At 30.2% G+C, this 23,449-nt stretch overlaps 1 protein-coding gene across 2 annotated transcripts in view; it reads right to left on the bottom strand.

Moving 5' to 3' along the window:
- LOC145286340 (synaptotagmin-12-like) overlaps window positions 1–23,449 on the bottom strand; it is a 323,763-nt gene that overhangs the window by 43,516 nt on the left and 256,798 nt on the right. For both annotated transcript variants that reach the window (XM_080135262.1, XM_080135263.1), the window contains one exon: window positions 8,661–8,787. In XM_080135262.1, coding sequence (XP_079991388.1) covers window positions 8,661–8,787 — 127 coding nt within the window. The remainder of the gene's footprint in view (window positions 1–8,660; window positions 8,788–23,449) is intronic.

Raw genomic sequence — 23,449 nt, 5'->3', positions numbered from 1 at the left:
CGTATCTATTATGACTTTTAACAATGACCTATTTTCTACAAATCATCCTTTTAGTATTAATGTATTTTTTTCTTTATTATTACATTTCAAGTTATCATAGTTTTGAATGATACTCCACCTTTTCAACCCTTTCATTTGTTTCCACAAATGAATCGCTTTACTTGCATGGTATCTATATGCTTGTGCATACGATTTTATACGTGGCATGTAGATAAGTTCTCTCTTAATTCTCTTCCAATACTTTCCCTTTACATTTGCATATTGAAAATTACAGACTGTGTTTAATACTTAGAATTTATCAATGGCTTAAAATGAAGTGTGTTAAATCGCACAGTTATTTTTCCTAGGCAAATATACTAATCTTTTAATAACTGAAATTGTAGATCTTACTCTTCATAATATGAATATATTTAAGTATTACCTAAGTGTAATTATATACATCATTTTAATGTCTTGTCGTAAACTTATCATTTTTGTAATCATTTTTATGATTAAGCAAATAATCCAAATACTCTTATACTTAATTGTTACATTTTCTTATTCTGTTGTATAGCAGGGGCTCATAGTGGGTACATATATAACGGGGTACATATAGCGGCGCTCATAATGCACAAATAACGATAGTGGTGATGAGGGAGAGACATTTATAACAGTTCTTATTAACCCAGGGGAGGGGGCACATTATTGTTGATGATGGTGGGGAGGACACATTATACTTGGAAGGGATTATACAAGAATTCGTTACAAGTTGATGATAAAAACACATTTACCTTTTTGGCTGTGATGGATGACGACACGAGACAAACAGTTACAAATTATTAATGGTGATTGCTTTATTCATCTGTCGGCCGATCGATGATGTCAGGAATTCAAACCTTTTCGACTACATGGTCTATTCTTCTCCCTTCGCTTCTAAGGGGCTCCCAGTCTCCAACTGACTCTCACCGTGTGTGATCTACTCTGATTATCTGATCATCTCTCATCCACTCGAACTTCGAACCCTCAGATTCCTATAGTGAGAAATCTCCTTTGGTTATGACGTCAGAAATATGTTTACCAACCTGACTATATCACGTCTTCTACACAAGTCCGTCCAACACATTTTTGACAAAACAAAGAATCTTCAATTCTAATTCTAACCTATTTTTAAACAATATATTTTAACTCGCATTGTGCATTCATTTAACTGACATATTTAATATCCAGATTTCTAAAAGAATGGACAATCGACTCTTTTTTCGACATAAACAATATTTAACTATTTCTAATAGAATTAAAAATAGACTTAATTTCTAACATTCCATTTCTCCATTATCTTTAAGTCTTGTTTACAGGGTTCGATTCTAGTCTTATACTAATATCATTTTCACTTATCTAGTATGTCTTCTTACTTATGAGGGGTGTGCAATGAGTAATGCCCCTGACCCACTTCCAGTTGTCTGATCTAGCTGAAATTTTGCATGTGCAATGATTTTTATCTCTACAGATTATGTGGCAAATTACAGCTCTGAACTAATCGTGGTTTCTGTTTTACAGGTGTTTGAACTGAGTCAGGTGTGAAATGAAGCCTGTTGAATGTCGAGCAGTGATCCGGTTTTTGTATTTGAAAGGACGCACACCACAGGAGACTTTTGATTTAATGAAAGAAACTTATGGTGATAATGCCACATTATATGACCTTGTAAAACGCTGACATCGGGAATTCAAATATGGCCGGAAGTCTGTGGAAACAGCTCCCAGACCTGGTCGCCCCCCCCCCTTCTGCCATTGATGAGGCATCTGTCCGTCAAGTTGAGGCTGCCATTTTGGAAGATGAGCGCATTACTATTCGCCAAATAGCCCAAGATGTCAAGATTAGTACAGGGTCTGTGAAAACTATCATTCATGACCATTTACATATGCATAAGTTGTCTGCCAGATGGATTCCCAGGTTGCTCACACCATTCCAAAAGCGAAAACACGTTGAGTGCTCGAGGATGAATTTGGAGATGTGCCAAGAAGATGAGTCAAAGTTTTTCAAAAGACTGATTACACAGGATGAAACCTGGGTCCATCACTATGATCCAAAGACCAAAGCCCAGTCAATGCAGTGGAAGCACTTGAACTCACCACCTCCAAAGAAGGCAACGGTGCAGCCCTCCGCTGGCAAGGTCATGCTCACAGTCTTCTGGGACTAGGACGGAGTAGTGATGACAGATTTCCTGGAAAAGGTACCACAATTACAGGAGCCTATTATGCTTCACTTTTGAGGAAATTAAGAGAAGCTATCAAAATCAAGAAGCGGGGCAAGATCAGCAAAGGTACCCTCTTCTTGCAGGACAATGCTCCGGTCCACAACTCGCATGTCGCCAGATCAGAAGCACGGGCGTGTGGTTATGAAATCCTCCCCCATCCCCCCTACTCTCCTGACCTTGCACCCAAAGTGTTTCCCAGATGATGCAGCCTTGATTTCTGAAGTCACGTCGTGGTTGGAGAACCAACCTGGGGTGTTCTACAAAAACGATCTCCAGAGCTGCATCAAACGATGGGAGAAATGCATAACTCTGGGTGGTTCCTATGTAGAGAAAGACTAATAACTATGCCAAGTTTAGTTGCTCTACTGCTATGTGAAGTAGGTCAGGGGCATTACTTATTGCACGCCCCTCGTACATGATAAGGGGACAGCCCTTTCATGTAACACTTAATTTTAAACGTATTTATACACGCTTTAACATTAATTTCTTTAGACCCAATTATCTTAATGAATAGTTCTTTTTAAATAAATAAATCATAAACTGAACTAATATTTGTATGATGCGATTACCTCAAAAATTAAATCTGTAATTAATTTTCTATAATGTCTAATAATATATTACTTCCTTTAATTAATAATGTATTAATCTTTTATTCATTGTTAATTAATTATAATAAAGTGAATATTAATAATTTTTTTTATTAATTATTGATAATAAAATCTGTTGGTATATTTTGTGTTTTAAAGATTTCGACTATTTTGAATGTACTGAGTGTATTATTATCAAATTTTATAAAGCAGATTAAATTTATTCTCGTTATATTCAATGTGGAATCTTAGGTTTCGAATAATAATATTTATAGCGGTATTAAAATTAAGTTCTTATATTTTATTTTAATTAAATTTTTAATTCAAATTAAGTTTTCTCGGCAAGTATTATTATTTTAGATTAAATTAAGCTAAAAATATCTAGGATATATGTGCTTGTTACTATAGCAACGGACATCAGACGTATCTATAACCCCCTTTTCTTTGTTCTTTCCTTCTTCTCTTTCTTCTTAACTTTTTAATTCCCTGTAAATTTCTAGCATAGATGTCTGACCTAATTAAAATAACTAATGTAAGATAATGTAATGTAAAATAACGAATTGTAGGAGAGTAATAACCACAGTCAAAAGAAGACATGCTGAAATAACCAGGGAACGCATAGAATCGCAGAAGATGGGAACTCACGATATCTGGAAAATCTATAATAGTGTAGTGAATAAAGAGTAATAAGTAATTCCTCCACTATCCAACAACCAGAAGGTTGCATGCACGGCAACTGAAAAGGCGGAACTGCTTGCTTGGCGATTTACCTCCAACTCTACCCTAGAGCCAACAAACAACTCCCTCCCAAATTTCCCAGACAGAAGCCACAATTGATGATCTGAAAATCATCCTTTCTCATGTCCACAATATTATATAAAAAACTTAGACACCTTCAAGGCGGTGGGCCTGATCTCATCTCTGCTATACTAATTAAGAAATGTTCAACTAAGCTAGCCCCATACTTTCCAAACTCTACAACAAATGCCTTGCTGAATCCTGCTTCCCTAATAGTTGGAAGATGGTCTCTGTAGTACCAAATGTACAAGAATTCTGGCGAAAGGACCAACTCTCTCAATTATTGCCCTATAAGTCGCTTCCCCCTCTTCGCTAAAATTTTCAAGAGTCTAATCAATCAAGCACTAGTCCACTACCTTGCAAAAGTTAATCTTCTCTCAGACAAACAGTATGGATTTAGGAAATGTCGTTCTACTGCAGATATTTTAACAATCATCTCTGAACACATATACTATGCACTGAATAAGGTAGGTGAAGCCAGGGCTGTAGCCCTCGATATATCCCAGGTCTTTGACAAAGTCTGGCATGAAGGGTTGTTAATGAAAATCAAATTATATGGTATAACTGGACGAATACTAAATATAATTAGATCCTTCTAAGACAATAAGACTATCCAGATTGTCATTGATGGACGTTCATCCAAGCAGCATAACATTAGTGCCTCAGGTGTCGATCCTTGGATCAATATTATTTCTGATATTCATCAATGACCTCTCCGATAATATTGAGTTCGAGATGGGTATATTTGCTGATGATACAACGCTCTATAGCATGCATCAGGGAAGAACGGATGTACACAAATCCAAGACGATGTTTGAATCCTTAGTAAATAACCTCCAGACCAAAGTGGAATGGGGACGAAAATGAATGGCAACATTTAATGTTAGACTAAGCTGTTCTCCTTTAACAATTGCAAGAAGCCTCTCCAACTATGGATATCCATGACAACATTCCTACCTGATAATTCTTCCTTTAAACTCCTCAGCTTAACATTCATGGGACATATGAACTGGAACAAATATATTGAGGACATTGCAAAGGCTGCTGCGAGAGGGCTCTGCTATTATGCTAGAAAACTGCTCACACCTGAGAGTATCCTGTACCTCTACGAAGCCACTATACATGCATGCATGCAGTATTGTTACCACATCTGGGCTGATGCATTTACTACTAATCGCCCCCTCTTGGATAGGATCCAAAAAATGTTTCCAATCTAATAGACCCTTGTTCCATCGCTGCAATGTTGCATCCCTGTGTCTGTTATACAGGTATTTTCATGGAATGTGCCCTGATGAAGTCATTGCACTCAGTGCTTCCTTCACGTACATAACTCTGAAAAAGCATCAAAATCACACCCCTTCACTGTTTAGGTCCCTAAATGTCAGAAAGTATTCTACTCTAATAGCTTCTTGCCTAGAATGATTAGACTTTGGAATTCTCTTCCTGCTACCTGCTTCCCTAAATGTACTGAAGTTACATGCAACGTAAATCAACATCTTATTCTTAGGCATAATAGTCCCAATTAATAGTCCCAATTAATAGTCCCAATTAATAGTCCCAATTAATAGCCTCACTTAATAGTCCCAATTAATAGTCCCAATTAATAGCCCCAATTAATAGTCCTAATTAATAGTCCCAATTAATAGTCCCAATTAATAGTCCCAATTAATAGCCTCACTTAATAGTCCCAATTAATAGTCCCAATTAATAGTCCCAATTAATAGTCCCAATTAATAGCCTCACTTAATAGTCCCAATTAATAGTCCCAATTAATAGCCCCAATTAATAGTCCTAATTAATAGTCCCAATTAATAGTCCCAATTAATAGTCCCAATTAATAGCCTCACTTAATAGTCCCAATTAATAGTCCCAATTAATAGTCCCAATTAATAGTCCCAATTAATAGCCTCACTTAATAGTCCCAATTAATAGTCCCAATTAATAGCCCCAATTAATAGTCCCAATTAATAGTCCCAATTAATAGTCCCAATTAATAGTCCCAATTAATAGCCTCACTTAATAGTCCCAATTAATAGTCCCAATTAATAGTCCCAATTAATAGTCCTAATTAATAGTCCCAATTAATAGTCCCAATTAATAGTCCCAATTAATAGTCCCAATTAATAGTCCCAATTAATAGCCTCACTTAATAGTCCCAATTAATAGTCCCAATTAATAGCCCCAATTAAGAGTCCTAATTAATAGTCCCAATTAATAGTCCCAATTAATAGTCCCAATTAATAGTCCCAATTAATAGCCTCACTTAATAGTCCCAATTAATAGTCCCAATTAATAGCCCCAATTAAGAGTCCTAATTAATAGTCCCAATTAATAGTCCCAATTAATAGTCCCAATTAATAGCCTCACTTAATAGTCCCAATTAATAGTCCCAATTAATAGTCCCAATTAATAGTCCTAATTAATAGTCCCAATTAATAGTCCCAATTAATAGCCTCACTTAATAGTCCCAATTAATAGTCCCAATTAATAGCCCCAATTAATAGTCCTAATTAATAGTCCCAATTAATAGCCCCAATTAATAGTCCCAATTAATAGTCCCAATTAATAGCCCCAATTAATAGTCCTAATTAATCGTCCCAATTAATAGCCCCAATTAATAGTCCCAATTAATAGTCCTAATTAATAGTCCCAATTAATAGTCCCAATTAATAGTCCCAATTAATAGCCTCACTTAATAGTCCCAATTAATAGTCCCAATTAATAGTCCTAATTAATAGTCCTAATTAATAGTCCCAATTAATAGCCCCAATTAATAGTCCTAATTAATAGTACCAATTAATAGTCCCAATTAATAGTCCTAATTAATAGTCCCAATGTATAGTCCCAATTAATAGTCCCAATTAATAGTCCCTTTACGTCCAAGTGGTAATGTGCCGTGTTTGGAGTGAAGGTGAGTTAAAAAAATGTCCCTCATTATTGTGTCTTGTGCTAGTTCTACTGTTGCGATATATATATATATATATATATATATATATATATATATATATATATATATAGGAGGGGGGGCTTGTTGCTTCAATTGTCATGTAAGGAAAGGTTGATAGAAATTGACACAGAAGAAGGCACAGTAGCCCAGCACCAAATTAAGCTTGAATTGTTGCATTGCTCGTGCATTTATTACCTCACTTGGAAATTTATTTCAAGGTCCAGGGATTCTGATTGAGAAAGCTACTTAAGTTTAATTGAAATCGGCAGTGAAAAAGTTTCTTGTACTGGTGCAACAGTGAATAACAAGTCCTGAGGTATATCATAATGCTCACTGCTAAGATTGTAGGTCAAAATCAGATTACTGCGTAATCATCGACACTCAAGGGAGAAAAAGTTAAGCTTCTTGAGTCGGCTTTCATAGCTTAGATCCAATAGACCCCGCACCATTCGAGTAACAAATCGTTGAACTCTCTCCAGATATTGGATATCACGTGTTGGAGAAGAAGAAGAAGAAGAAGAAGAAGAAGAAGAAGAAGAAGAAGAAGTTATTTATCTCCCTGCCACAACGAGATGATGTGACATAAGGGTCGAAAAATGAGATTTAAAAAGTCAGCATGCTAGACGGTAAATGCGCCTTAGGTAAGTAGCAATAAATTAGCCCCTTCTCAAATGGAGAAGAACATACCTCAGTCAACAGAAGAAAAGCTATAAACTCAAAAGAATGATTAATATCAGACATCATTAAAACTATCAGAACGACGCTTAAAATTTTAATGTTTCCAAACAAGCTTATAAACAAATATCGTGGCAGACGAAACAATGATAGAGAAATATGAAGTAGCGCTTCTCTTCTGTATCAAGAGATAATGACAGTGTGCTAGTACTATGAGAAGTTTCTAGCTGAAGCTACAGCCTTAGCTATAAACTAAGAAGGGAAGCACTACTTCATATTTGTGCACTTCCTAATTTCTATGACATCAGTCCACTGATGATGGATAGAATCGTCTATTAACATCCAGTATCTGGATTATGGTCAGAAATATAATTTGGTAAACGATGAAGGAGTGAGAGAAATGTATGTTGACATCAATCGTTACGTAAGCAAGTGAAATCAATATGGACAAATAGGTTGACTGATAAAGAGACAGTCGAACAAAAGGAGAGAAGGGAAATTAGAAGACAGAACAGGAAATGGACAGACGAACGAATTTACGTTATGCATACAACTATTTTAATTCATTAGTAACCAACATCTACATTATATATTATATACATTATATATCATATACATTATATATTATATAATTTATATATTATATACATTATATATTGTATACTTTATACATTATATACATTATATATTATATACATTATATATTATATACATTATATATTGTATACATTATATATTATATACATTATATATTATATACATTATATATTATATACATTATATATTGTATACATTATATATTGTATACTTTATATATTATATACATTATATATCATATACATTATATATTATATACTTTATATATTATATACATTATATGGTATATACATTATATATTATATACATAATATGTTATATTCATTATATGGTATATATATTACATATTATATACATTATATATTATATACTTTATATATAATATAATATATTATATACTTTATATATTATATACTTTATATATTATATACATTATATATTATATACATTATATATTATATACATTAAAGCCTACACACCAACATATGCAAATATTCGAGTCACAATCGAACTATTGAAACCAAGATCATTGAGAAACAAAGAAATCGTAGTGTTTCTTGTTCATTAATAAAATCAAAGAAAAATTTCGAAAGTCAAGTAAAATGTTGTATATATTTTCTTTAGTGATTTGTATGTTTCTAACACAAGCAACTAAGGTGGAACAACAATAACAAGAAACAGCAAACTAACCTGAAAGACAAAACATCGGAATTGTTTTGTTTATATTCAATGTTGAATGCGGAAAAGAAAATATTGTAAATTTGAATAAAAGGAAAGCTTGCAAATCCAATTCATTTCCATCGTTTTTAAAAATGTACTTACTTTTGTCGAGAATTTGGTTCCATCTCCCGGCATCATAACCCGGATGTATGTGTCTAAAGACCCAGTAAATTGGTTTGGTTGCAAATCCTTTGCTTGAATTATACTCAAAACAAGTTCACACACTTCTCTGAAAAATGTATATAAATGAAGAAATAAATATTTAAAAGAAAACAAAAAATGTAATGATTTTACAGCTAATTGGATAGGCTTCAAATATATTCGTTTATTTTGATTTTGCACAAATATTTGGTTTGAGGAAAACAGAGGCTGAAGAACGTTCAGCATGGTTGGCTAACTAGATTTGCGTTGTTTGGATTTGAAACTGGCAGTACCGTTACTTCTTCTACTACTATCTTCTGCTCCCAGATGCTAGGGTTGGACGCCTTCTTGTCATGTTTCTATTGGTGTTGATGGCGGCTCTCCAGACATTACGATCATTGACCAGATGCCCTGTGATATTTAGAGTGCAGAGGTTAGCCATCGCCTCTTTGGTTCCATCTCCTGGCATCATAACCCGGATGTTTGCATCTAAATGTATCTGCCGGTCACAGTATTTGCCTCTCATCATCAAAGGACATCATTGTGTGTTACCAAACGTAGTCATCCATTCTCTTCAAATGCCAAATCCATCTCAATGTTCCACGCCTTAGGATAACTTCCAAAGAGAGGATGCCAAAATGTTCTCTCCGATCGGCCATGCACCTCTTGTCCATAAATTTTGAATAGCAGATCCATCTGACCATGATGTTGTCGTTTCTCACAAGCCTGTTCAACATTAACAGTAACAGCCCAAGTTTCGATGGCATGAAGCATGACTATATATATATAAATAAAAAAAAAATATATATATATATATATATATATATATATATATATATATAATAAAATATTACGTAGGCATGACTTCCCTAGATTTCAAAACCCGATACTATGACCACAAAAGTACATTCCAAAATAAAAAACACTGTATAAAAACAACACTAGCGAATAAATTTCTTGTTATTCAGGTTTTCTTTCGCAAATATCTGCGAAAGAAAACCCGAATAACAAGAAATATTACGTAGGCATGACTTCCCTATATTTCAAAACCCAATACTATGACCACAAAAGTACATTCAAAAATAAAAAACACCGTATAAAAACAACACTAGCGAATAAATACTGGGAACTCAAAGAAAGCGGACATTCGCCGGTAGTCGAATGGAAAATAATAAGACAAGCTACCACGTGTAGACATTTAGACGACCCATGTAAATTATGCCTTCATGAAAAATTTGCTATCCTGTACTTTAAAGAACCCAAAAATCTATTAAACTGTAGACGAGAAATAGCAAACAACTGTGTTCACAAAATAAAACTTACTCTAGGATAGCGATACAAAATAGCTTTAAAACTAACAAAAACATTAGAAAACAAACAAATAAATAAATTAAATAAACATGAATATACATAAACGATCACACATATATGTATATATATATGTGTATGTATGTATGTATGTATGTATGTGTGCATGTATGTGTGTACACGTATGTATATTTATATATATAAAAAAAAACGAAAGAAAGGAGGAAAATCGTCTGCCTTAAACCACTAACCTAGTTCTAAAACAGATCCTTTGTTCGATAAAATGCATGCCCATTGGCTGATAGGAAGGGGCGCGGTGGATACTAGAAAGCTGATTGGCTAACTAAAATCCTCAACATATATGAAAACGAGAAACAACCACAGAATTCGCGCATAAGCCTGATGCATCCTATAGTGGATGAAACGCCGAATATTCAGTGTAGCTTAATCGCCATATATATTTCATAAATTACTAACTAGCTCTACCTACGTATTGAGCACTTTTGAAGTAAATACTTAAAGTTTACGCATAAATCTATACTTTCGTATATTCATTTTATGTGAGTAAATGAAGTAGTTGTACATATATATATATAAGGGCAAATAGTTAATAAAATATGTTAAAAAATACTTTGAAAAAGAGTTAAAAACATATTTAATTTGAAAAGGAAACGCTAAATAAGTGGATAGTCCTTAATCCGTGGAGATTCGAAGAAATACTTTCCTTCTCATCAGAGGGTAGGAATTAGCAAAATGCGGGATCGGATTTTGCTTGCAAAAGTATTTGATGAAACTGCAAGTAAGTCAAATATCTTACTTGAGAACAAAAAGTGAAGCAGAGGGAATAGGGTGAAGAAAAAGGTGATTTCACTTTTGTTTTATTTTACTTCAGTCGAATTTCTCAGAAATCAAGGGGTCCACAACCAGGGGCTAACACTTGAACTCTATATGAGATACATCGATATTCGAATGTCCCATTAAAGTTCTTTATCTCTCAAACACTGAGTTAGTAAAGAAATTGAGAACATAATTTTCCTCTCCCCAATTAACCATTTTTATACGTTGTAGTGTATCTTTCATGTTGGTCTCATGGTCTTACTGGATTCCAGGACAAGAATTTATCAAGTCTGGTGGAGTATCCAGCTTCGTGCTATTACTTGAGGTAATATCACTTGGAGAAGGTTCACCATTCCTCGAAAAAGCTGTGAGGTAGCCGTAGTGAGGAGATCTTATTTGGGCTGCGAATACTATGTGATTTTGAATATTTGGTCAGGGTTTACTTCTATGGAAAAAGTATCCTCATGCCAGATTGTTCTGACAAACCCCTGTACAGAGAGACCTTAGACACTCGAGGATAGTGGCTAGTAGGCATTCAAGTTCTCTCCGTGAATGGGTAGTCTGGTGAATGGTAAAGTGTCCAATGCCAGTAAAATCAAAAAATATAAATCCAAGAAAGTTAGTTAAATTTCCATTCGCACAAGTAAAATCCAAGGAAATCGCGTAATTGGAAGATGGTCCAATATAATCCAAAAGGCCAAATCCGTGGAATAATTTACAGATAGGTAAAAGGAAAAGAGGACAGAATTTCAATAATATTATTAAAAGAAAAATAAGATATGCGTTAAACTCGGCTGCCGAGACAAGGTGTAATTAAGAAAAATGAGGGAAGAAGATGAGAGAAAAAATGAATGAAGAAGAAAAAAAGATTGAATGGTGATTGAATAAAATATAAAATAGAAGAGCAAATGTCAAAATGACCCAGACAAGATGACGTTAAAAGGTGCCAAAAATATAGGGCAAAAAAGAGGTCAACTGAAATGTACAGGTTATTACTTAAGAAAATATCAGCAGGAGTTATTAAAAGATACTAAAAAATTTTTTTTTTAATTTTAAGGGGAGAGGGTGGCCGGTATCTGCAAATTTCGGATAAAGCAAGTAATATGTAAGTAAATGCATATAGTAAAATATAAGTAAATATACATACAGGATATGAATGTGTAGGTAGAGTGATATATTTGATAGATAGGAATATTTAAACAATAAAACGGAAATTGTACATTAAAAAAACGGCCAAACAAAGAAGAAATAAAGAATTAAAATAAAGGGTTATATATATTTGAAAGGTTAAAGTAATAACTATGTAATTTCAAAATTACCATAATTAAATTTGGACTTATGTTTACAGAAAGAGATCAGTTCATTTTTAAAATTTATTATATTGTTACTTTTAGGGGAAGTAATTATAGTTATAGATTTGGTTGTGCAGAGGAGACATGACTTAGAGCCAGGAGTATAAGACTTAACTTTCTTTATGATACTCCATTTGATTGAGAAGGGGCTATTATTAGAATTCCGGTTTTTAATTAAAATGGTTAGAGAAGTTCCTTGGTTATTATTAGAATTATGGTTGTTAAAAGAAGAAATATGGTTTGATATTCTTTTCTTAATTAATGTTGAAGTAGCGCCGATATATGTATGTAGTATATTAAAAGCTCAAGGTCTGAAATTAATATTAATTTGCTGATTTGTATTGGGGAAATAGTTTTAATTTTGTTCATTGTGTTCAACAAAGTGTGGGACAATGATTGTACGAGGACTGTTTTGGAGGGGATAATGAGTGCTGTTAGTGTTAGGATGGCTGTTAGGAGAAATATTATTATTCTCATTATTATTATTATTATTATTATTATTATTTTTACTAGTTGTATGATTGTAGGTGGAGGGGTTGCTCGAGTGGTATATTGGATTGGTAACTATATCAGATGGAGGATGGGAAGAAGGATAACTTGAAGATAAAATATTATTGTCTGTTATGGGAGGATTGCGTGGGAGCTCAGTAATTGTGCATGAATATCTAACATCTTTATGGATGCAACAATTATTGAGTGGGCAGATTTGTTATTACAATTACAGTTAGTCTTAGGTTTAATTGGGAAAGGGATTTTTTGGACTGATTTATTTTTTTTGTTATTAGATATTAAGATTCTTTGTGCTAAATTAGGCATTGTTGAATAAGAAATCCTTACTGAGGTTTTATTGAAAATAGAACTATATCTGTGTTGGTATTTGAAAGAGTTTTGTACATTTTTATATATATATATATATATATATATATATATATATATATATATATATATATATATATATATATATATATATATATATACACGCATGCATGCATGCATATATTCTTTCGTTTCTACCCTTCCAGAACTGAACACACTAATAGTTAATGATTCAAATAAGAAATTGACCAATATGTTCAACATCCTTTGATTTCCGGCCTTTATTTTATTTTTTCCTGAAACTTTGCGGTCAGCAATCAATATTTTGCAAACATCATGCGGTCATCAGTAAACATCGGTTTCCCAGGTGACAATTCAGTGGAATGACAGCTGGTCAATTTGATTCGCATTGATTAATCGAAGCATAAAATATGCATTTGCAGGTGGTCATTCTCTGCTTTAGCCAACACTAAAACACTGTCATTATAGAAAAGAGACATATGTTGATGTTGAATACCAGTTCTCTGTGTCGGATTAAATAATCACTCTTTGTCTGGATTCGAACTGATGCATAAACATCCAATTAGTCTAGTGTCAATGATGAAAGAGGCCGATCCAATTTGTGTTAATTTGCTTTTTCATGCATGCGCCTAAAAGTAAGCTCTTTACCTTTAAGACTCAGTGTTCTTTTATGTATTCTCTGTATACTTGAAGGCTTATCCCACACTTTCCTCTCTGTAGTCTCTCTCCCACGGACGTGATGTTGCTAGTCTCAGTCTTTTCTATAAATACTACTACGGCATGTGTTCTTCAGAATTATCTCATCTATGCCATTCTTCTTTTGTCCTGACTCGTTTGACTCGTTGGTCTAATGTTGTTCTAATATCTCATTGCAGTACAAGTTCCTATTCAAATAACTTCTTCCCAAGACCTGCAAACTTATGGAACTCTCTTTCTGATGAATGCTTTTCCTCCTACTTTTAGCTTGATCTTTTCAATACTAAGGTCAATAGGTATCTCTTGTCTTTGCAATAATCATCTTTCGTTATTACTAGCTCCTTACATTAAGTGGCTTCACACGGTGTTTGGAGTGATTTTCATAAAAAAAATCCTACTAGAAAGAACAATTGGAAATAAGTCATACACCATCAATTCCTACAGCTATATACCTAGAAAACGGAGCTGTTAAACTTGATATAATAATACAAGACAAGAAAAATAAAGTAGCAACCTTAGTTGAAGTCAATGCATCTAACAATACTGGCTTCAACAGGACTAAGAAGAAGAAAATAATGAAATACTAATGTCTTATGTACGACATGAAAATAATGAAATACTAATGTCTTATGTACGACATGAAAATAATGAAATACTAATGTCTTATGTATGACATGAAAATAATGAAATACTAATGTCTTATGTACGACATGAAAATAATGAAATACTAATGTCTTATGTACGACATGAAAATAATGAAATACTAATGTCTTATGTATGACATGAAAATAATGAAATACTAATGTCTTATGTACGACATGAAAATACTGAAATACTAATGTCTTATGTATGACATGAAAATAATGAAATACTAATGTCTTATGTACGACATGAAAATAATGAAATACTAATGTTTTATGTATGATATGAAAATAATGAAATGCTAATGTCTTATGTACGACATGAAAATAATGAAATACGAATGTCTTATGTACGACATGAAAATAATGAAATACTAATGTCTTATGTATGGCATGAAAATAATGAAATACTAATGTCTTATGTATGACATGAAAATAATGAAATACTAATGTCTTATGTACGACATGAAAATAATGAAATACTAATGTCTTATGTATGACATGAAAATAATGAAATACTAATGTCTTATGTATGACATGAAAATAATGAAATACTAATGTCTTATGTATGACATGAAAATAATGAAATACTAATGTCTTATGTATGACATGAAAATAATGAAATACTTATGTCTTATGTATGACATGAAAATAATGAAATACTAATGTCTTATGTACGACATGAAAATAATGAAATGCTAATGTCTTATGTACGACATGAAAATAATGAAATACTAATGTCTTATGTATGACATGAAAATAATGAAATACTAATATCTTATGTACGACATGAAAATAATGAAATACTAATGTCTTATCTATGACATTAAAATAATGAAATACTAATGTCTTATGTATGACATGAAAATAATGAAATACTAATGTCTTATGTACGACATGAAAATAATGAAATACTAATGTCTTTGTACGACATGAAAATAATGAAATACTAATGTCTTATGTATGACATGAAAATAATGAAATACTAATGTCTTATGTATGACATGAAAATAATGAAATACTAATGTCTTATGTACGACATGAAAATAATGAAATACTAATGTCTTAGGTACGACATGCAAAATAATGAAATACTAATGTCTTATGTACGACATGAAAATAATGAAATACTAATGTCTTATCTATGACATGAAAATAATGAAATACTAATGTCTTATGTATGACATGAAAATAATGAAATACTAATGTCTTATGTACGACATGAAAATAATGAAATGCTAATGTCTTATGTACGACATGAAAATAATGAAATACTAATGTCTTATGTACGACATGAAAATAATGAAATACTAATGTCTTATGTACGACATGAAAATAATGAAATACTAATGTCTTATGTACGACATGAAAATAATGAAATACTAATGTCTTATGTACGACATGAAAATAATGAAATACTAATGTCTTATGTACGACATGAAAATAATGAAATACTAATGTCTTATGTACGACATGAAAATAATGAAATACTAATGTCTTATGTACGACATGAAAATAATGAAATACTAATGTCTTATGTATGACATGAAAATAATGAAATACTAATGTCTTATGTACGACATGAAAATTATTAAATACTAATGTCTTATGTACGACATGAAAATAATGAAATACTAATGTCTTATGTACGACATGAAAATAATGAAATACTAATGTCTTATTTACGACATGAAAATAATGAAATACTAATGTCTTATGTACGACATGAAAATAATAAAATGCTAATGTCTTATGTACGACATGAAAATAATGAAATACTAATGTCTTATGTACGACATGAAAATAATGAAATACTAATGTCTTATGTACGACATGAAAATAATGAAATACTAATGTCTTATGTACGACATGAAAATAATGACATACTAATGTCTTATGTACGACATGAAAATAATGAAATACTAATGTCTTATGTACGACATGAAAATAATGAAATACTAATGTCTAATGTACGACATGAAAATAATGAAATACTAATGTCTTATGTACGACATGAAAATAATGAAATACTAATGTCTTATGTACGACATGAAAATAATGAAATACTAATGTCTTATGTACGACATGAAAATAATGAAATACTAATGTCTTATGTACGACATGAAAATAATGAAATACTAATGTCTTATGTACGACATGAAAATAATGAAATACTAATGTCTTATGTACGACATGAAAATAATGAAATACTAATGTCTTATGTACGACATGAAAATAATGAAATACTAATGTCTTATGTATGACATGAAAATAATGAAATACTAATGTCTTATGTACGACATGAAAATAATGAAATACTAATGTCTTATGTACGACATGAAAATAATGAAATACTAATGTCTTATGTACGACATGAAAATAATGAAATACTAATGTCTTATGTACGACATGAAAATAATGAAATGCTAATATCTTATGTACGACATGAAAATAATGAAATACTAATGTCTTATGTACGACATGAAAATAATGAAATACTAATGTCTTATGTACGACATGAAAATAATGAAATACTAATGTCTTATGTACGACATGAAAATAATGAAATACTAATGTCTTATGTACGACATGAAAATAATGAAATGCTAATGTCTTATGTACGACATGAAAATAATGAAATACTAATGTCTTATGTACGACATGAAAATAATGAAATACTAATGTCTTATGTACGACATGAAAATAATGAAATACTAATGTCTTATGTACGACATGAAAATAATGAAATACGAATGTCTTATGTACGACATGAAAATAATGAAATACTGATGTCTTATGTATGACATGAAAATAATGAAATACTAATGTCTTATGTACGACATGAAAATAATGAAATACTAATGTCTTATGTACGACATGAAAATAATGAAATACTAATGTCTTATGTACGACATGAAAATAATGAAATACTAATGTCTTATGTACGACATGAAAATAATGAAATACTAATGTCTTATGTACGACATGAAAATAATGAAATACTAATGTTTTATGTACGACATGAAAATAATGAAATACTAATGTCTTATGTACGACATGAAAATAATGAAATACTAATGTCTTATGTACGACATGAAAATAATGAAATACTAATGTCTTATGTACGACATGAAAATAATGAAATACTAATGTCTTATTTACGACATGAAAATAATGAAATACTAATGTCTTATGTACCACATGAAAATAATGAAATACTAATGTCTTATTTACGACATGAAAATAATGAAATACTAATGTCTTATGTACGACATGAAAATAATGAAATACTAATGTCTTATGTACGACATGAAAATAATGAAATACTAATGTCTTATGTACGACATGAAAATAATGAAATACTAATGTCTTATGTACGACATGAAAATAATGAAATACTAATGTCTCATGTACGACATGAAAATAATGAAATACTAATGTCTTATTTACGACATGAAAATAATGAAATACTAATGTCTTATGTACGACATGAAAATAATGAAATACTAATGTCTTATTTACGACATGAAAATAATGAAATACTAATGTCTTATGTACGACATGAAAATAATGAAATACTAATGTCTTATTTACGACATGAAAATAATGAAATACTAATGTCTTATGTACGACATGAAAATAATGAAATACTAATGTCTTATGTATGGCATGAAAATAATGAAATACTAATGTCTTATGTACGACATGAAAATAATGAAATACTAATGTATTATGTACGACATGAAAATAATGAAATACTAATGTCTTATGTACGACATGAAAATAATGAAATACTAATGTCTTATGTACGACATGAAAATAATGAAATACTAATGTCTTATGTACGACATGAAAATAATGAAATACTAATGTCTTATGTACGACATGAAAATAATGAAATGCTAATGTCTTATGTACGACATGAAAATAATGAAATACTAATGTCTTATGTACGACATGAAAATAATGAAATACTAATGTCTTATGTACGACATGAAAATAATGAAATACTAATGTCTTATGTACGACATGAAAATAATGAAATACGAATGTCTTATGTACGACATGAAAATAATGAAATACTAATGTCTTATGTATGACATGAAAATAATGAAATACTAATGTCTTATGTACGACATGAAAATAATGAAATACTAATGTCTTATGTACGACATGAAAATAATGAAATACTAATGTCTTATGTACGACATGAAAATAATGAAATACTAATGTCTTATGTATGACATGAAAATAATGAAATACTAATGTCTTATGTACGACATGAAAATAATGAAATGCTAATGTCTTATGTACGACATGAAAATAATGAAATGCTAATGTCTTATGTACGACATGAAAATAATGAAATACTAATGTCTTATTTACGACATGAAAATAATGAAATACTAATGTCTTATGTACGACATGAAAATAATGAAATACTAATGTCTTATGTACGACATGAAAATAATGAAATACTAATGTCTTATGTACGACATGAAAATAATGAAATACTAATGTCTTATGTACGACATGAAAATAATGAAATACTAATGTCTTATGTACGACATGAAAATAATGAAATGCTAATGTCTTATGTACGACATGAAAATAATGAAATACTAATGTCTTATGTACGACATGAAAATAATGAAATACTAATGTCTTATGTACGACATGAAAATAATGAAATACTAATGTCTTATGTACGACATGAAAATAATGAAATACTAATGTCTTATGTACGACATGAAAATAATGAAATGCTAATGTCTTATGTACGACATGAAAATAATGAAATGCTAATGTCTTATGTACGACATGAAAATAATGAAATACTAATGTCTTATGTACGACATGAAAATAATGAAATACTAATGTCTTATGTACGACATGAAAATAATGAAATACGAATGTCTTATGTACGACATGAAAATAATGAAATACTAATGTCTTATGTATGACATGAAAATAATGAAATACTAATGTCTTATGTACGACATGAAAATAATGAAATACTAATGTCTTATGTACGACATGAAAATAATGAAATACTAATGTCTTATGTACGACATGAAAATAATGAAATACTAATGTCGTATGTACGACATGAAAATAATGAAATACTAATGTCTTATGTATGACATGAAAATAATGAAATACTAATGTCTTATGTACGACATGAAAATAATGAAATACTAATGTCTTATGTACGACATGAAAATAATGAAATACTAATGTCTTATGTACGACATGAAAATAATGAAATACTAATGTCTTATGTACGACATGAAAATAATGAAATGCTAATATCTTATGTACGACATGAAAATAATGAAATACTAATGTCTTATGTACGACATGAAAATAATGAAATACTAATGTCTTATGTACGACATGAAAATAATGAAATACTAATGTCTTATGTACGACATGAAAATAATGAAATACTAATGTCTTATGTACGACATGAAAATAATGAAATGCTAATGTCTTATGTACGACATGAAAATAATGAAATACTAATGTCTTATGTACGACATGAAAATAATGAAATACTAATGTCTTATGTACGACATGAAAATAATGAAATACTAATGTCTTATGTACGACATGAAAATAATGAAATACGAATGTCTTATGTACGACATGAAAATAATGAAATACTGATGTCTTATGTATGACATGAAAATAATGAAATACTAATGTCTTATGTACGACATGAAAATAATGAAATACTAATGTCTTATGTACGACATGAAAATAATGAAATACTAATGTCTTATGTACGACATGAAAATAATGAAATACTAATGTCTTATGTACGACATGAAAATAATGAAATACTAATGTCTTATGTACGACATGAAAATAATGAAATACTAATGTTTTATGTACGACATGAAAATAATGAAATACTAATGTCTTATGTACGACATGAAAATAATGAAATACTAATGTCTTATGTACGACATGAAAATAATGAAATACTAATGTCTTATGTACGACATGAAAATAATGAAATACTAATGTCTTATTTACGACATGAAAATAATGAAATACTAATGTCTTATGTACGACATGAAAATAATGAAATACTAATGTCTTATTTACGACATGAAAATAATGAAATACTAATGTCTTATGTACGACATGAAAATAATGAAATACTAATGTCTTATGTACGACATGAAAATAATGAAATACTAATGTCTTATGTACGACATGAAAATAATGAAATACTAATGTCTTATGTACGACATGAAAATAATGAAATACTAATGTCTCATGTACGACATGAAAATAATGAAATACTAATGTCTTATTTACGACATGAAAATAATGAAATACTAATGTCTTATGTACGACATGAAAATAATGAAATACTAATGTCTTATTTACGACATGAAAATAATGAAATACTAATGTCTTATGTACGACATGAAAATAATGAAATACTAATGTCTTATTTACGACATGAAAATAATGAAATACTAATGTCTTATGTACGACATGAAAATAATGAAATACTAATGTCTTATGTATGGCATGAAAATAATGAAATACTAATGTCTTATGTACGACATGAAAATAATGAAATACTAATGTCTTATGTACGACATGAAAATAATGAAATACTAATGTCTTATGTACGACATGAAAATAATGAAATACTAATGTCTTATGTACGACATGAAAATAATGAAATACTAATGTCTTATGTACGACATGAAAATAATGAAATACTAATGTCTTATGTACGACATGAAAATAATGAAATGCTAATGTCTTATGTACGACATGAAAATAATGAAATACTAATGTATTATGTACGACATGAAAATAATGAAATACTAATGTCTTATGTACGACATGAAAATAATGAAATACTAATGTCTTATGTACGACATGAAAATAATGAAATACTAATGTCTTATGTACGACATGAAAATAATGAAATACTAATGTCTTATGTACGACATGAAAATAATGAAATACGAATGTCTTATGTACGACATGAAAATAATGAAATACTAATGTCTTATGTATGACATGAAAATAATGAAATACTAATGTCTTATGTACGACATGAAAATAATGAAATACTAATGTCTTATGTACGACATGAAAATAATGAAATACTAATGTCTTATGTACGACATGAAAATAATGAAATACTAATGTCTTATGTATGACATGAAAATAATGAAATACTAATGTCTTATGTACGACATGAAAATAATGAAATGCTAATGTCTTATGTACGACATGAAAATAATGAAATGCTAATGTCTTATGTACGACATGAAAATAATGAAATACTAATGTCTTATTTACGACATGAAAATAATGAAATACTAATGTCTTATGTACGACATGAAAATAATGAAATACTAATGTCTTATGTACGACATGAAAATAATGAAATACTAATGTCTTATGTACGACATGAAAATAATGAAATACTAATGTCTTATGTACGACATGAAAATAATGAAATACTAATGTCTTATGTACGACATGAAAATAATGAAATGCTAATGTCTTATGTACGACATGAAAATAATGAAATACTAATGTCTTATGTACGACATGAAAATAATGAAATACTAATGTCTTATGTACGACATGAAAATAATGAAATACTAATGTCTTATGTACGACATGAAAATAATGAAATACTAATGTCTTATGTACGACATGAAAATAATGAAATGCTAATGTCTTATGTACGACATGAAAATAATGAAATGCTAATGTCTTATGTACGACATGAAAATAATGAAATACTAATGTCTTATGTACGACATGAAAATAATGAAATACTAATGTCTTATGTACGACATGAAAATAATGAAATACGAATGTCTTATGTACGACATGAAAATAATGAAATACTAATGTCTTATGTATGACATGAAAATAATGAAATACTAATGTCTTATGTACGACATGAAAATAATGAAATACTAATGTCTTATGTACGACATGAAAATAATGAAATACTAATGTCTTATGTACGACATGAAAATAATGAAATACTAATGTCGTATGTACGACATGAAAATAATGAAATACTAATGTCTTATGTATGACATGAAAATAATGAAATACTAATGTCTTATGTACGACATGAAAATAATGAAATACTAATGTCTTATGTACGACATGAAAATAATGAAATACTAATGTCTTATGTACGACATGAAAATAATGAAATACTAATGTCTTATGTACGACATGAAAATAATGAAATGCTAATATCTTATGTACGACATGAAAATAATGAAATACTAATGTCTTATGTACGACATGAAAATAATGAAATACTAATGTCTTATGTACGACATGAAAATAATGAAATACTAATGTCTTATGTACGACATGAAAATAATGAAATACTAATGTCTTATGTACGACATGAAAATAATGAAATGCTAATGTCTTATGTACGACATGAAAATAATGAAATACTAATGTCTTATGTACGACATGAAAATAATGAAATACTAATGTCTTATGTACGACATGAAAATAATGAAATACTAATGTCTTATGTACGACATGAAAATAATGAAATACGAATGTCTTATGTACGACATGAAAATAATGAAATACTGATGTCTTATGTATGAGATGAAAATAATGAAATACTAATGTCTTATGTACGACATGAAAATAATGAAATACTAATGTCTTATGTACGACATGAAAATAATGAAATACTAATGTCTTATGTACGACATGAAAATAATGAAATACTAATGTCTTATGTACGACATGAAAATAATGAAATACTAATGTCTTATGTACGACATGAAAATAATGAAATACTAATGTTTTATGTACGACATGAAAATAATGAAATACTAATGTCTTATGTACGACATGAAAATAATGAAATACTAATGTCTTATGTACGACATGAAAATAATGAAATACTAATGTCTTATGTACGACATGAAAATAATGAAATACTAATGTCTTATTTACGACATGAAAATAATGAAATACTAATGTCTTATGTACGACATGAAAATAATGAAATACTAATGTCTTATTTACGACATGAAAATAA

The sequence above is a fragment of the Euprymna scolopes genome, chromosome 10 (assembly GCF_053919585.1).
Source record: "Euprymna scolopes isolate OS-2025 chromosome 10, ASM5391958v1, whole genome shotgun sequence".
Taxonomy (NCBI): domain Eukaryota; kingdom Metazoa; phylum Mollusca; class Cephalopoda; order Sepiida; family Sepiolidae; genus Euprymna; species Euprymna scolopes.
Note: the sequence above shows the minus strand (reverse complement) of the source record. Positions and strands in the feature narration are given on the sequence as shown.